At 39.3% G+C, this 17,163-nt stretch overlaps 1 protein-coding gene across 10 annotated transcripts in view; it reads left to right on the top strand.

Annotated features, from left to right (window-relative positions):
* Positions 1-17,163, top strand: part of znf217 (zinc finger protein 217) — a 52,392-nt gene that overhangs the window by 24,520 nt on the left and 10,709 nt on the right. For 6 of the 10 annotated variants that reach the window (XM_052031507.1, XM_052031510.1, XM_052031508.1 and 3 more), the window contains exons 2-4: positions 1,955-2,075; positions 4,583-6,654; positions 15,353-15,478. In XM_052031507.1, the coding sequence (XP_051887467.1) occupies positions 4,680-6,654; positions 15,353-15,478 (2,101 nt within the window). In that variant the 5' untranslated portion in view covers positions 1,955-2,075; positions 4,583-4,679. Of the gene's footprint in view, positions 1-1,954; positions 2,076-2,096; positions 2,219-4,582; positions 6,655-15,352; positions 15,479-17,163 lie in introns of those variants that run through there. The other 4 variants (XM_052031515.1, XM_052031514.1, XM_052031516.1 and 1 more) reach the window with 2 other exon arrangements.

Raw genomic sequence — 17,163 nt, 5'->3', positions numbered from 1 at the left:
GTCAATTTGCCAGGGAGTTGCTACTAACATGAAAATCTAATGCATTGAGATTTGATGCTGATCTGCTTGCCGCAAAAGTGATATTTTACAAGATCTTAATATTAATGGTTTTATCACCTCTGTGTCTGGCCAGATCCCTCTGATGGAAATAGGTGGATGTGTTTTACCAGATAGAAGATATACACTCTGGAGCAAGAACAGTGACTTATTTTGAAACAAATACAGCATTAGTATGTTGCACAAAATAATAATGGACTGTGTAGTAAACTTGGCACATCCATAAGGACCACCTGCTGCACAAAGCACTTTGTGTGCAGTTAGGTTCCAACAGTACCAGCACAAATGAATCAAGAAGTACTACTGCAATTTGTCTCTTTTTTTTTCCCTCAGCAGTCATGTTGGCTTTTCACTGTAGAACAGTGCATTGGTTTAAAAATAATATGTATGATTTACTTGTGTCTGATTATTTTGCCACCACAGCCCTTTGGTATTTTATCATGTTCACTCAAAGCTTCAGATGGCTACATATAAAATAACTCTAGTCAAGGCCTTGTGGGATCCTGATGACTGTTGACTGACTAGCAGCAAGAACATTGATAGGAATTTCTCCGTTCTCGAAATCCGATAATAGTATTTTGTTAAAGGATTATTGAACATGTGGATGTTATTGTAGCAACATACTTGTGTGGGTTCTTTGCCTGAATGAAGTTATTTGCAAGAGGGAAAGAGTTTTGAATTGGGACCCAGGGATTTTTGTAGTCCAAACTGTGAACCTAGTATTTCAGTTGCTAATAAAAGTTAAAGATTTATTGGGAAAAGACTTTAAGCACACATTCTAAGTGTGGAAACCTGACATTTAGAAAGACCTATTTATCCTAAAATAATTTTTGCAGCATTAACACAACTTGGGAGGGATGGGAATCCCGTGAATATTGTCTCTATTTACTGGCATTTTCCCTTTTTATTTAAAAATTTAATATTCATAATTTTTTCAGACTTGTGTTTGCTCACTATTTTCTTGTTTTTTGTTCTTGACTCCATTTTGAAATTACATCAGAAGAAACACCAGGTCAGTCTTTATGGCTTCCTGTAATAATCTGAAGTGGTTATAGTTTGGTTACAAAATTCCTGACCAACACGTGCTGAACAACACAAAGTACATTTTACATTCAAACAGCTTGTAGTTCTTGCTGATGTTGGTCCAACTTTAAATGATAAGGGATTTCCAGAGAGCCAATGGCTTACTAGTATTCATGCTGACAAATATTTGTGAACTCGTTGGACTTTGAATATGGATTGGCAGAGGAATCCAGAGATAGTCTCTCCACAGTGTGATCTTACAATTGTTTGTAGTTTTGACAGAAATCATGCCCAAGTAGAATTTTAAATGTGGCTGAACGGATTCTACTAAACTAGCTGGCCACCAATTACACACTTACTCTTTAATCTTGAGTGACAGTGGTGAAGGTGTGAGTTACGTACCGTGAGGAAGATTAGGTAGGAGATTAAAGTTTTTATTTATTGGAGGCAAGGGCGTCAAAGGTAAAAGTTGAACAAGTCCACAGCTGCAAAAATAATTGTGATGAATGGGTAAAGTTTTGGGCTTTACACTGCTGCTATCGGCTGCATGGGAGTTTAGGTTTCTGAGGTAGTGCAAATAGCAAGTTGTGTGAGGAAGTAGTTGGAGATGGCTTTGTTTCACTCTCAATCACTGAAAATAGTAATAAGCACACAGTTGTGTCCTGCACAGTTTTCATATTATAAACTGAAATACTTCCTGTCTCTCCATGAATAAATTGATTTTCAATGACTAGTTGGTTTTTTGTTACAAATTTTTTAAAAGACCTCAGTCTGGTCAATTATACATTAAACAGTTGTGTATTTTTATATATTAAAAAACAAATCAGACTGTTTTCCTGTATCATATACGTTAAAACTTCTGCTTTCCACACAGTGGGCTGAATCAAACTGACTGACAACAGTCCTTCTCTAAGACGTGCCAGCTGTGAGTTGTTTAGACCTCTTGGACTTGCGTACATGCCTGGCCCAATCAAGAAGCCTGAAATGACCTGGAGGTTAGTTCCCACTGCTCCTGACCTCTTGTGTTGCTGCCGGACTCTCCATTTGACCCCAGCAGTGGAGCACTAACATCTGGAGAGGAGACTAGTATGTGGATAGCCCTCAAATTAACATTTGTGGGGTGGCTGGCATAAGAATGGTGAACCTATTCCCCTTTTATTCTCTGCAGGGTCAAACATTGTTTACTTTTTGTTATGTTTTTAGTTATGCACCAGTATTTTGTGTTTTTTGATTGTTTATTGGAATAGTTTTAAATGTTTTGTATTATCAAAGACTGGGAATGGGGTCTAAGCAATTGTCTGCTTGAGGCCTATTTACTGCCTGGAGCTTGTTCCAACTGGACAGTATCCTGGCTCTAGCATAGACTTGTCCCATTCATAAACATTTTTCTTGTTGGATAGTTACATTGATCCAGTGTTTTGCATTTGTCCTTTTATTGTAGGGGCAGTGACTGTGTATTTTTAACTTTAACAAGGCTATGGAACTATCCATTTTACTGATACTGGTTTGGAACTGAAATTATGGGAGCAATAAACACTGAGAATTGCAAAGCTGAAGAAAGCTTTGTTTTTCCTTGAAGCACTTTATCACATAGTGTCACCATGTGGCAGTATTTGGAAACTGCGGGTGCTGGGCCTTGTTTCATTTTCTAGTTTTAATTTTTGACCATAGAAGTTAACCATATGATTTTTGAGACCCTAACCACGACCCTTGCACACCTGGCCCTTTCGATCATCCACCTACACTACTCTATAACTTGGTCCGAAACATTTATTGAAAACTCTGGATGTGGCATTTGATCTTAATTTTTATTTCCTACTGCTGCATTCAGACCTTTGGATTCACCTTTATCAGTAGGTTTAATGACGAAGTCAGGGATGGTGTCTTTGGTGATTTTTTTTTAACCATCAGCTTGCTGATGGTGAATGGGCACAACAGCATCTCTGGCTCTTCCATGCAGATACAGTTACAATGTTTAAAATGTGTTTGGACAGGGACTTGGATAGTAGAGGGATATGGGCCTAATGCAACATAGTGTGATTACTGCAGATAGGCATTACATTTGGCGTGGATGATGTGGCTGAAAGTGTACTTTTCTATGATTTCTTCACTGGCTCTGAAGAAGGGACTGTGCTTGAATATTTTGCACATTTTTTGCTTGCACTTATGCCCCTGTCTTCCCACACCTGCCATTCCATCAACTTCCAATATTCAATGAATTCTTTTCCACAACCTTGGTTGTATCACCACAAAACACATTGTCCCCCCTCTTTTTAGTATTCAGAATATTCTCTCCTCTCAATCATCCTGAACACAGCCGTGCTTTTCCTGCAAGTGCTAGAGGTGCTGCGTCATATTGTTCCCTCTTCCTCCTGTTCAGGGCCACAAACACTCCTTCCAAGTGAAGCAATGGTTTACTTGGGTGGAACCTAGCACATGGTCTCTTGCACTGTAAACTTGGAACAGCACCTTCTCTTTTGATTAGCACTTCACAACATTCTGAATTCAAACTCTGGCATTATCAGAATAAACCTAACATGTCTATTTAACTATTCTTAAACCCTATTTCCCCATCTCTGTCCAGCATCATCATTAGTTTTAACATTCCCGCCTTCTATTCAGTCACCTCCTTTTATTTATTTCATTCTCCAAGCCCCTCCGTACCCCCCCCAACCCATTGTCTGTTCCCTTTATTTGTATTGACAAATAATCTGTTGTCTGTTAAGTTTCTTCCAGCTCTAAAGAAGGGTCATAGACTTTTTCTCTCCAAAGATGTTGCTTGGTCTGCAAAGTTGAACATTGTTTTAGTGAATAAGTAAAAGCTGAGGGATTGAGGCACTTAAAAGAAAAACACAACTAATTTTTAGAGCCGGGCAACCTCTTTGGAAGTTGATAAATCTTTTGTGACATTTCAGTAATATTTATACTGGAATAGGAAAGGATTTTTATGGCAAGTTTAGTAAACATCTATCACAGTTATACCAGCTTCGAGTCTTTTTGTCTGAGGCTTTTTTGGTAAAATAGTAGTACAATGAAGTCTCTGGAGGTGCAATACAACTTGGACACTAACTCTGTGGTATTTTTGCATTGGAAACAAATACAGATGCTGTGAAAGAAAAGTTGCATTTGATTTGCATTTGGTCAGTTGGCTCCGATAGCTGCTTTATCATTTCGATTGCAAAAATCCAGACTGGACAGTCAGGGAAAAATGGAGTCAGACTAACTGGTTTCCATTTCAGCAGAAGCCATTGCAGAAATGAATGTTTACCAAATTGTGTAATAAGCTGCCCCCCCCATGGCCTGTAAAAAGTAACTTGATTCAGATTTTCTAATCTATGTTCCTGACGTTTGTATTGCAGTGGAAAGTGTTGTCTTGATACAGTTAGAAAAGTAGTTCCAAAGTTTTTAAGCAATAAAGCATAATTGTTAACCAGATATTTGAACAATATAACTAGTGACAGTTTTGATCCTGTTTTTTGAATGCTCTGTGTTCTGCTTTCAGCAATTGAAACATCTACATCAGTAAGTACAAGGAACCGGGAAAAGCAAGTGCTTGAGCTTGAAATCGAAACTCTAAGGCTTTGTATTGTCTCAATGTGATGAGAATACAATATCAAGACGACCAGGAAAGAACATCTGAAGAAGAGCTTATGCCTTGGTTTACTGACCAACTGCATGAATTTGTGCTGAAACCCACTGAGAGTGTGATTATGAAAACATCTGGTGTCAAAGATGACATGAACTCAACGCTTGATTTTTCAGATGCAAAAAATTCATTTGAGCACCATTGTTCAATTTGTGATCAATACTTTCCTTTTAGTAGTGTTTTGGCACAGCATATGGACATGCATACAAATAAAAAGCCATTGAAACGTCCCTTCTGTGACCATAAAACTTCTCCAAAAGCCCATTTGAAAATTCACCTTCGAAAGCACAAAGTAGACCATTTACAACAGGGAAAAAAAACTGGAAGAAATAAGGCCAATTTGTCACCCATAAGTTTTGATATCACAAATACTGTGTCTGATGCTATCACTCCTAATGATCCGGATGTGACTAAGATTGATGTTAAACCAGTAAATGGTGTTACATTGTCTCTTGAGAGCTTGGAAGGAAACGTAGTCCAACCTGAAGAGTGTCTACCTCTTCCATGTATGTTCTGTAATAAAGGCTTTCAACATTTAGAAGATCTACATCACCATGTGATAATTCAGCACAAGCCTACACTCTGTGCGCCATCCGATGCTATCACTCCTAATGATCCGGATGTGACTAAGATTGATGTTAAACCAGTAAATGGTGTTACTTTGTCTCTTGAGAGCTTGGAAGGAAACGTAGTCCAACCTGAAGAGTGTCTACCTCTTCCATGTATGTTCTGTAATAAAGGCTTTCAACATTTAGAAGATCTACATCACCATGTGATAATTCAGCACAAGCCTACACTCTGTGAGCCAGCAGTCCTCAGAGTAGAAGAAGGTTTGTGCCCTGTTGAAGAGGGGCCCATCACTCTAAGCTCTCCAGAACAGGAGGCAAATGATGAAAATGATGATGGTGAGCTTAGCTGTAAAGTTTGTGGACTGTCCTGTGAGAGTGCTTTGAATCTGGAAACTCACATGAGGAAACACAAGGATTCCTTTACCTATGGTTGTAATGTATGTGGCCGGCGTTTTAAAGAGCCTTGGTTTCTAAAAAACCACATGCGGACACATTCAAGTAAAGCCAGGGGAAAGTCTCAGCAAGACTCGGAAGGTCCTGCGACGATCAATAATGTTGCTATGCAGGAGGCAATTTTGGGAAATGTCGCTTCTCCCTACAAAATGTGCATGGTATGTGGATTTCTTTTCCCTAACAAAGATAGCTTAAAGGAACATAGCAAAGTTCACAACAAAGATTTGACAGATCGAATAGATGATTACTCCTCAAATCCAGAACTTGCACTGTCACAGGAAGGATTCCTACAGATGCTGAATTTAAGCCCTTTCTTGTCACAAAATTGTAACAAATCTGTGAAACTGGGAAAATGGATACCTGAGCTTGATCCCTTCAATACCTACCAAGCTTGGCAGCTTGCCACAAAGGGAAAAGTGGCAGTAGGCCGAGAGAATGTGAAAGATCCAGGGCAAATAGCAAACTCTGAGAATGAGGAGGAATCATCTGATAAAGAGGATTCCAGTGAACATTGGACCATAGATAAAGGCAATCATGGTACGACCTTGGAGAACCTTGAAAAGTCTAAGATCAAACACAACAGTGTAGGTCAGAATGGGTCACCTCCAATGGGAGAAGTGGATGTTGATCCAAAATTAACTCAGAACAAACATAAACCAACCAACTGCACAGTGTGTGGTAAGATCTTCAGAACATACCATCAATTAGTGCTGCACTCCAGAGTACACAGGAAAGGCAGGAAAAGTGTGGAGAATCCACCAAGTTCAGTTGATGGCAGTGAACCTGGCACTCAGTCTATAGACTCTATCACAGCAGCAGAAGATCGCAGTCCAGGGACCGACAAGCCCGAGGAGGGCTCTGAAGAGGGCTCAGAAGATGGAGTACTAGGTGAAGGACTTTCATCAGGTATGTGGTTATAACCCCATTGGACATGGATTCCATACTATTTATCTTTTGTCATAAACACTTAAAAAAAATTTTTTTGTCACTTTGTCTTTGGAACAGAATCTATGTAAACATTTGCCACAGTTGCCCTCAATAAGATTTTTTTTTGGGTATTCCTATTGTCAAATTCATAGACTTCTTAAAGAAATTGCCGAACCTCTTCCCATAAGTATTGGAAGTGGCAGGGCACACCAAGATAGGAATGGGATCATCAACTTTGAAGATGCATTCATCAGTTGCACAATGGCACTTTGAATACTTAGGTGGTGGTTCATTCAATGCTGCTAGAGACCCACTGAGGTAGCTTGAGTGCAGAGCATTTAAAAGGTAAAACTAACAAGGCCATGGGCTCGCAGGATAGAGATGTGGGTGACTATTGTCGATGAACAGGAGGGTTGAAGGTGAGAATTGGAGGATGTCAGTTGGTGAAATCAGGAATGTGAAATCGGTGCCTTCCATTGGAAGGAGTCACTTCTGCAGTGACCTGCAATCAGGGCATGGAAGGTCACTTGAGGGGTTGCTATGCCCTGGGTGGAGAGAGCCAGGCCTGTTGTGGTCAGGGTTTGGGGGTGGTGGGCCAGTGTTGTGGGATCAGTGAGTCCAGGGCCTCTTGTGATCTGGAGTGGGTATCAATAAGTCACTGAGGCCTGTGATCAATAGATGTGCAGTTAGGTGTGGAAAGCTGGATTGCGTGATTAGACCCTTGGTGTTGAGAAGGGCCATGATCTTGGGGGTGGGGAGTGGATGGAGGAGAATGGGCAAGTAGTTGTACAAAAATATTCTTTGCTCATCAGATGTGCAAAATACTTGATTCGGAGCAGAGCAGGTTATGATGGGAAGTGAGAATCAAAAATACCTGCACATGCTGGAAATGTGAAATTAAAACCAAACATGCAGGAAGTGCTCAACAGGTCAGGCAGCATCTGTGGAAAGAGAAACCGTTCAGATTTCACGTCAGTGATGCTGTCAGAACTGCCTGACCTGCTGAGCGTTTCCATCACTTTCTGGATGTGTAATGGGAAGTACCAAATCAAATTTTGGGCTCACTGTGGTTCAATAAACATACTATTATAATAGTGTTCGGGGGGGGGGGGGGGGGAAGAATCATTGTTAATGGAGTTACCGCTGAAAACAAAAAATAATTTTGTGATTAAATTTCTAGGTTGTGGTTTCTTAACAGAAGTGTGCAATCTAATTCTCTCTAATCAATACATGAATTAAAGGGGACAATGGAGAGTGGTTAAACCACATGTGGAGCACGTCTGTTGTTTTCTCTTGTATTTGGAAGGTCAGATTTTGGGCTACAAAAGTTTTATTTAAGCCCCCAGTTGTTGTAGTCGTGTCCCACTGTACTGGGACCTGCTCTAGAGAATGTTGTAATTCCCTTTAAACATTCTTTGGGACATGTTTTTCTGTTGTAATTTCTAACGTTCAGCTGATCTTAATTAAAATGATTAACTCAGCCTTACTTAGAAATCATGGTCTATTACAGATTTTAATTATTTTTAAAGTATTTATTAAGCTGCCTTATTTAAATCAACAAAATTGGCAAAGATACTAAGAGAAGATAAAATTATCTATTACAGAACATTTTTATACATCAGTTGCAAACATTCTAACTGCACATGGAAGTATCTTAATTACTGCTGCTGTTAATGGCCTATCCCCATTAAAACTCAATAGTGTTATTTTGATGTTTTTGAAATATGAGAATTACATGAGAGCACAGAGGCAGTTCTTTCGAGTGCTTTGAGCATATTCCAGATTAATTATCCAAGTGAGTAAAATGTGCATTTTTCACTTGGCTCTACAAATAAATCTGGATATTTGCACATGTATTACAAGGTCTGTGACACAGAGATTGCTAGCTAATGCTTATTGGAGGAAAGGTACTGAATAAACGTATTGAAAAGCTGAGTCTGCAAGCAATGCAAAGTGTCTTTACTCTCTCACTGGCAAGGGATGAAAACAAGAGGTAATTTTGTTTCAGAATGGAAATTGTGGTGAAGTTGAGATATCTTTTTGATGAAGGACTACTGTATAAGCTATTGTACATAGTGTAAAATTGTTCCCAGTTTTAAAACTTTGGAAAAACTGATTACTTTCATGTGGCAGTATCAGATGAATGTAATGTGATCGCCTCCAATATGCTTTACTCTTTTAAAATAGCCTCTTGTGACACAGAATGCCAAACAATGCAACAGCTTTTAACAAGACAATGATACATTGTGCTGTGTGATTGTAGTTTAGATAATTACCTGTATTTTAAATGCAGAGGCCAAAAATATCTTGTTGACATTACTCTTGATGGCACAGTGAATGGATGAAATGAATTTCTATTTAGAACTGGCTTGAACCTTGTTACTAATGACATATATATTATTGACCAACTCACTCCTCAACCATTTTACATCAGAGCCTTGATGCTGAAGGCAGAGTTGATTATTCCAGCTGTTACTAATGATGGTTCTTCTAATGGTATGACTGCAAGGTCTTGTTCAGAAATTCCATTTATATAGCATCTTTAACATAGCAACAAAATTGCCCAAGTAGTTCAGTTATCACAAAAACTTAGCCTGCTGCATCACAGCTAGTGAAGCAATATCAGCAGATCACGAGAGGCTGATCTGAAGAAGGGAAAGAGTTGCAGGCTTTGGGAGAGAACTCCAGTCCTGGCAACCATGGCTGCCAATGGTGGAGCAATTATACTCTGGGTTGAACAAGAGACCAGAAACTGAGATGCTCTGTTTGGGGTGTTTTTACTTTGAAGGAAATGCTGCCAGTAGACACCAGTGGTAAGAAGGGAGGCTTGGGAGAAGCCATTGCAGATGGCTCTCTGGCATTGATGAGAGTCAGGTAAACGCAATCCAAAGTAGCTGGATAACACCAAGCTGTTATGGAGGCAAAGGCTGTTGACAACCAAAAAAGATGAGAAGGAATAAATTACATTTGGCTGCAATCATTTATGAGGTAATTAATGATGTTAATCACGGCCATTTTGGGGAAGAAACCTGAATGGACAGATTCAAATGTGGAGCATTTGTAAGCAGGTCAGGAAGGTGTAGTAGTGTAGTCCCTGCTGTGTTTATTCTCTTTCCACTTAAAATCTTAACTAGCTAAACATGTATTTTAGGGATTTAAAACATGTTTGTACTTTGTCCCTGTAATGGCAGTCTGGTTGATGTGTTTCTTTCCATTTAAACTTAAAGGAAAACTGAAACAAATTTGGTATTGGTTTATTATTGTCACTTGTACCGAGGTACAGTGAAAAACTTGTCTTGCATACTGATCATACCAATTAATTCATTACACAGTGCAGTTATATTGGGTCAGTACAGAGTGCTTTGAGGTAGTGCATTGATGTAGTACAGGTAAAAACACTAACTGCAGAGTAAAGTGTCACAGCTTCAGAGAGTGCAGTGTGATAAGGTGCAAGGTCACAACAAGGTAGATTGTGAGGTCATAGTCCATCTCATTGTATAAAGGAACCATTCAATAGTCTTATCACAGTGGGGTAGAAGCTGTCCTTAAGTCTGGTGGTACGTGCCCTCAGGCTCCTGTATCTTCTACCTGACGGAAGAGGCAAGAAGAGAGAATGACCCGGGTGGGTGGGGTCTTTGATTATGCTGGCTGCTACACCAAGACAACGAGAGGTAAAGACAGAGTCCAAGGAGGGGAGGCTGGTGTTCGTGATGCGCTGGGCTGTGTCCACAACTCAGCAGTTTCTTGCGGTTCTGGGCAGAGTAGTTGCCATACCAAGCTGTGATACATCCAGATAGGATGCTTTCTATGGTGCATCGATAAAAGTTGGTGAGAAACAAAGGGGACAAACCAAATTTCTTTAGCCTCCTGAGGAAGTAGAGGTACTGGTGAGCTTTCTTGGCCGTGATTTGACCAGGACAGGCTGTCAGTGATATTCACTCCCAGGAACTTGAAGCTCTCAACCCTCTCGACCTCAGCACCATTGATGTAGACAGGTGCATGTACACCGCCCCCTTTCCTGAAGTCAATGACCAGCTCTTCTGTTTTGTTGATATTGAGGGAAAGGTTGTTGTCATGACACCATTCCACTAAGCTCTCTATCTCCTTCCTGTACTCCAACTCATCGCTGTTTGAGATACGGCCTACGATGGTGGTATCATCTGCAAACTTGCATTAGATCAAATTTATAAATGTAAATGGTTCTTGGATTTGGGTGCATGTTGTTGCTTAAAACAGTTCTTGAGTCATTGTGGTAAATTGCCTGGCTTCTTTTGTTCTTCCAATATTCAATCTGACAACTCATTTTTCTTTAAATTTTTTTGAGATTATGGTACAATTGCACCATCTAGTGCTCTGCCATTTTATTACAACAAGATTATTTTCAGTTTACCAAACTGCTGATAGGTCCAGAAAAGCTCTCCTGGGAGTGAACACCACCAACAGCCTGTCCTGGTGAAATCACATAGATACCATGGCCAAGAAAGCTCACCAGTACCTCTACTTCCTCAGGAGGCTAAAGAAATTTGGTTTGTCCCCTTTGTCTCTCACCAACTTTTACCATTTAAAATCATTACAATACTTTTGTTGATAAAATGGCTTTTAACTGAATAAAAGCTTCAATGATACTTGTCATTGGGAAGATTGGAAACCAATACAGCTGGACTATCCTGATGCTTCCTTCCATGCAGCAGATTGTTTTTTTTAAAGGAAACTTCAAATTTGTCATTTGCAGAATTGAACATTTATCTTTTTCTCTCCTTAAACTTGTAATCATTTATGAACAGACAATGCATTTAAGTGCTTTTATCTCAATCATAAATATCTTGATGTAAAACATCATTACTACTACGCTGGATAATTTGTGCTGGAGGGAGAATGTGTTTGCATCTACAATACTTGTGAAATGGCTCCAAGGTGCTAGTTTTTATATATATTTTTTATATACTTTTCCATTATATCAAGAGTTTTTCAATAGTTGGCATTTAGCTGTGATAGAGCTTCAGGGGAGTTTCAAGCTAAAGATTCAATTTATTGCAAAGTACATAAAAATATGGTTTCTATGGAGCATCAAAAGTCATGATCGACAATCCAGACCTTTTAAATAGTGGCTTAAACAATTAAGCTAGTCTTGCTAATGCTTGAATGGTGACAAATTAGGAAAACTCCTCAGGACTGTGCACAGATCTATCTAGTGGCCACAGAATGCAACTACATCTTTGATGTTATTGAAATAAAACTATTTGATTTTTAGGTTGCAGGTATCCTGGTGTTTTATTGCTCAGAGCCCTAGGTTAATAGTGGTCAGTCGAGTATCTCTGTAAATTTACAATATCAAATGCAATTCCGATGCTCAAAAACATTAATGTAATGGCAACTGCCTTTGTTAGCTTTTATTGTAGCCTACAACTGTCCCACTTGTTAGTATTGCCTTCACTGTGGAAGGACGTATCTAATGCCCATGGTTACAATTCTGTTCCCATTAAGCTCAGTGGTGTTTGATATGACCTGTCTTCATGCCCCTGCTAATGTGGTATGAATGCATCAAACCAATCATCCTCTGACTCACAATCAGAGTGGGGCATTGGGACATGGACCTCAACAGCAACTAGGCCATAAATGGCTTATCACTGAGACCCCATCTTCAGAAAACCTTTGATTAGGAGATGAGGCAGAGCCTCTCCTGTTAAAGTTGGGGTCTCTGACAGAAATTTAGAATGTTTCTAGCATTCAGAGATTTAAAAAAACTAGTTAAATCACATCTAATAATTATTACTTTTAATTATTAAAAGTATGTTATAGAATGATAGAAACGTATTGTACAGAAATAGGCCCATTCAGCCTACCTCATCCATGCTGAGTGTGATGCCTATCTACACTAATCACATTAGGGCCATACCCCCTTTGCCTTTTCTATCTAATTACTTGCCTAAATGCCTTTTATAAGTGTTTGTTGTAATTACATCTGCCTCCACTACCACCTCTGGCAGCTTGTTCCAGATATTCACCACACTGAGTGGAAAAGCTTGCAATACAGATCTCCTTTAAATTTCTCCCCACAAGCCTGTGTCCACTGGTGCCCCTGCTGTGGGGGGGGAAAGATTCCGTCATCTACCCTATCTGTGTCTCTCATAATTTTAAAAAACCTCTATCAATTCATCCCTCAGCTGCCTGTATTTCAATGAGAAAAAACTCTGCCTATCCAATCTCCTCGTAACTACAACCTTCCATTCCAGGCAACATCCGAGTGAATTTCTTTTGTACCCTCTCCATTACAACCACATCATTCTGAGAACAAAACTCTACACAATATTCCAAGTGTGATCTTGCCAATGTGACATCCAAACTCTTATAGTTGTTGTCTTGGCTTATCAAGGCAAATGCTTTCTTCCTTGCCTATTCACCTGCAAGGCCAATTTCAGGGAGCTATAGACTTGCTCCCTAAGGTCTTTCGGTACATCAGCACTCCTAAGGTCCCTGCCATATATTCTGTGTGTTCTCCCAGAATTTCACCTCCCAAAGTGCATTACCTCACACTTGTTGGATTAAATTCCATTTACCAATGCCCAGTCAAACTTTCCAGCTGATCTATTTCCCACTGTATCCTTGGAGAGCTGCCTTTGCTATCTAAAATTCCAATTTTCACGTTGTCTTGCTATGCAAGCTTGCTAATCGTACCCCCTACGTTCCCATCCAAATCATTTATTTATATAAGGTCCCAGCACCAATTCCTGTGCTATACCACTTGTTACAGATTTCCAGTCAGAGTACCCATCCAGCACCACTTTCTGCCTCCTATCACCAAGCAATTTTGGGTCCAGTTTGGCAATGCTCCTCGGACCCCTTGTGCCTTAACCTTCTGGACCAGCCTACTACGTGGGAGCTTGTCAAAAGCTTTGCTGCATTGAACAGATTCAAAGACTGAACTAAGTGAACTATTTCTGTGCACTTGACTTTTCACACAGCGTTAATGATCTCTTGGAATAAATGGAGCTGCTGTTTGTACTCCAGTTCTGCTGTGAATCTGATGGCTGGATATAAGGTGCAGTTGGGAGATCAGGGATGGAGGAGAATGACTGATGTGCTGGCAACCGTTATCTGGGACACTGGCAGCTCACTTCACTACTGTCAACCACAAGCAGCTCAGTTTGGCCCATTTGTGAATGTGAACTTTGCTGGTATAGTTTTTCATCAATTATAGTGTGGGGATGCAAGAATAAAAGATGAAATGGCATTCAGATCATCAGTATATAAAAGGGATGGTCCATGTATTAATTAAAAGTTAATCAAGTTGCATTTTAGAGTAAAAATGTCTTCTCTAAAACTTGTTTAAATCTCCTGTAGACCGTCTCCTATCTAGTTTATATCATGCATTTAAACTTCGAGTACATGACTTCTCGTAATATTGGTGCATGATTATAGTTCATATATGCTGACCTTTTCAGCTCTATTATCCTGACAAATTCTGCTTGTCGGGATCAATGCAAAGTTCAGCTGCAAAGTTCCTGCCTTTGTTTAAAAAATGAACCTTGCAGCTTGAGAATAAACCTGAGAGCACAGACAAAGGTTCAAAATCTGGGATTACCCTGCTCAGTTCACTACTGCACCACATTGTTTTTCCTGTAGTTCTATCAAAACTTTCTTTAAATAATAATCAAAGAAATGTTGCCAAATGGGGAACTTTGCAATCAGCCCAAAGTAACACTCATGTAATGCATAAATTAGTTTTGCTGCCATGTTGGCCAGGTGTTTTTTAAAAAGAAGTCATTTTAATTCGTCAATTAGATTTTTCATTTTTGTTCTTCTGCACTTACCAACTTAAATCAGTTGTGAATGCATTTTGCAAGATGAAAATACACGTGCGTGCAGTGCATCTGATTTGGAAAATTCGTAATTGGACACTGTAGATGAAGATTTAGGTTGGTAATCCAGGCATTGATTATGATTGCACAAAGCGTTGTACACTGTATATGGAGGCAGTGATGCATGTACGTTTGCATATACTCATGTTGGTGATCATTTGCCTTGTTTGTGAAGTACAAGGGAATGAAAGAGAACACAAGCACTTTGGCTTGTTCTGGCAGTATGTTTGCAATGGGAGGTAGTTGAAGCGAAGGCAACATGAAGGTTTCTGGAGTTTTATAACTTTGCATCCAATCACCTTATGCAATTGCAGTTGTTCTACAAAATATAACTGCATCTGTTCCAAGATGAAGGGTGGCACAGTTTGGCAGCAGATAATGTTGCTGTCTTGAGTCTCCAGTGACGCTGAGTTGGATCCTACCCTCTGGTGCTGTCTCTGCGGAGTTTTTAAACCATTCTTCCGGTGTCTGAGTGGGTTTTCCTCCAGGTGGTTTGGTTTCCTCCCACGTCCCGAAGCCGTGCGTGTTGGTGTGGGGAAGTAAGCAGGGAATGGGATTGCTCTGAGCCAGCATAGACTCAGTGGGCAACTGGCCTCCTATTGTAGTTTGGAAATATGGAAATTTAAAATATTACTTTTTATAGTACATCTTCAATATTTTCATGATCCTTTAAATTTGGTCACTTTTAAACACTATTTTGTTCTAGTTAAGGTGTACATTGGCTAGTCCTCTTGAATTAAGGTAAAAGGTTGCGAGCTGTACATTTTGTATGGAATAATTTAGGAGGAATGAAACAAAAACCATTTTTTAAATTACAGATCGGAGCGAGGATGGCTCAGAACGAGGAAGAAACAGAGAGTCTGGCTCATCTGGTGAATGCAGTTACTGTGGAAAGTCTTTCCGCTCAAACTATTACCTCAATATTCATCTCAGGATCCACACAGGTGTGTCTGCATTTCCTTGTAAAGCTGTAAAATTTGTTACAATGCTACAAGGGAAAATCTGGTTAGAACCATGATGAGTTGAGACCTACAAAAATATCTAAGTTGCTCAAGGACATTAAATAGAGAGGCCTTTACGGTCAGATCCCCTTTGTCATTCTACTACAAATAATTCACTCAGTTTTTCCTTCCTACCTATGTTTTATTTGTTCACTGCTATATAAAGAGGAATTTTTCAGACATGCTGGATAACGCCTGTAACCAATGGGACTGTTTATTGCTAAGTTGAGCAATTGCTAAGGGCCTAATTAGTGAAATCTCTTTTATTTTGCAGTACTATTTCCCGTTGAGCAGTGCTATCATTCTTAATGTTGGTGGTGATCCATTTCCTTTTTGTACTACCATTTAACCTATCTTTTCTGGAAGTCTGTTTCACATATCCTGCTTTCCTTTTGGTTAAAAAGAGTAAACCTTCCTCAAAGCTTCCGAATTGTGAATTCCGAATTGCTGTTCTCTACTCTTAGCAGGGCCTCCATCTTTCTTTGCATTTATTTTAAAGGAATTGTTCTTGTTTTGGTAAAAAAAACAAGCTTAAGTATTTCTTGACTAATTAAGGCCTAAAATGGCCAGTCCTGAACACTTGCAAAAAATCCATCTTCTCATTCAGATGAAGTGACCCAGAATTACACACCATGCTCCATAATTAAATGTTCAATTTAAATAGAACTATTTTGACCCTTCTCATAAAACCTGTACAATTTGCCTTGCCTTATTACTGGCCTAGTGCTTTCAAATGTATTATCCATCATGCAATCTCCTATTCTAACCTTTGGACTTTACCAGTACAATGACCAAAAAAATAACCTTCTGTACTGTGAATATTTATTGCAACATTCCTGTAATTCATTTCTCTCCCATTAGTTAAATTAAAATCCATTGGACTTCTCCAAATCTATCTACTTAAATGACCCAGGTCTTCATGGCAATAATTAAGGGCTTATTAACTTTTGATGGTATCTGATTAGCTGTATGTTATATTCCAAGCCTATTTAGTTAACAACCCACCTCACCCTTTTTACTTGCAACTTGCCCTGTTGGCTTTATATCACTGTATTCAAATTGATACATTAATTAAAACACAGTATTTCCTTACTTGTAAGCAGTAAGAGTCAGAATTATTAGCTAAACAATAGAATGTTTTATTCACTGGACATGGAATTTTCCTTCTCGCCACATCACTCATGAATTCCTTTCTTGGATAATCCTTCTGGGCGACTTCATAAATTACATGGAAATTTGGCATACTTGGTAGGAATGGCAATTGATGCAAGGTCAGTTAACTTCAAATGAGTGATGTACTTTTGGTTGAAATCCTTTCAAAATGAGGGAAATGGAGAAAAGATGGATATGTAGAGTTGGGTCACAAATCACATTGAATGGTGGAACATACTTGCAAGGCTAAGTATCCTGCACTTCTGCGATATGGGATACTTGCACAGGAAGAACTACATGGTTCAAGAATGTGAGTTACCACACCTTCTCAAGATAAGTTCTGATCTTGCTAGTAATGCTCCATTCTGGAAATATAATGGGTGAGGTGATTGGTTTGGCTATCCATGAGCAAATAATTTGTTTAATATTTGTTGTAGTAATCCCATCAATTTTTAATTCATTAACACTGAAAACTC

Source organism: Pristis pectinata, chromosome 16 (genome assembly GCF_009764475.1).
Source record: "Pristis pectinata isolate sPriPec2 chromosome 16, sPriPec2.1.pri, whole genome shotgun sequence".
Lineage (NCBI taxonomy): Eukaryota > Metazoa > Chordata > Chondrichthyes > Rhinopristiformes > Pristidae > Pristis > Pristis pectinata.
The sequence above is the reverse complement of the archived record's forward strand: the minus strand, read 5'-3'. Positions and strand labels throughout refer to the sequence as shown.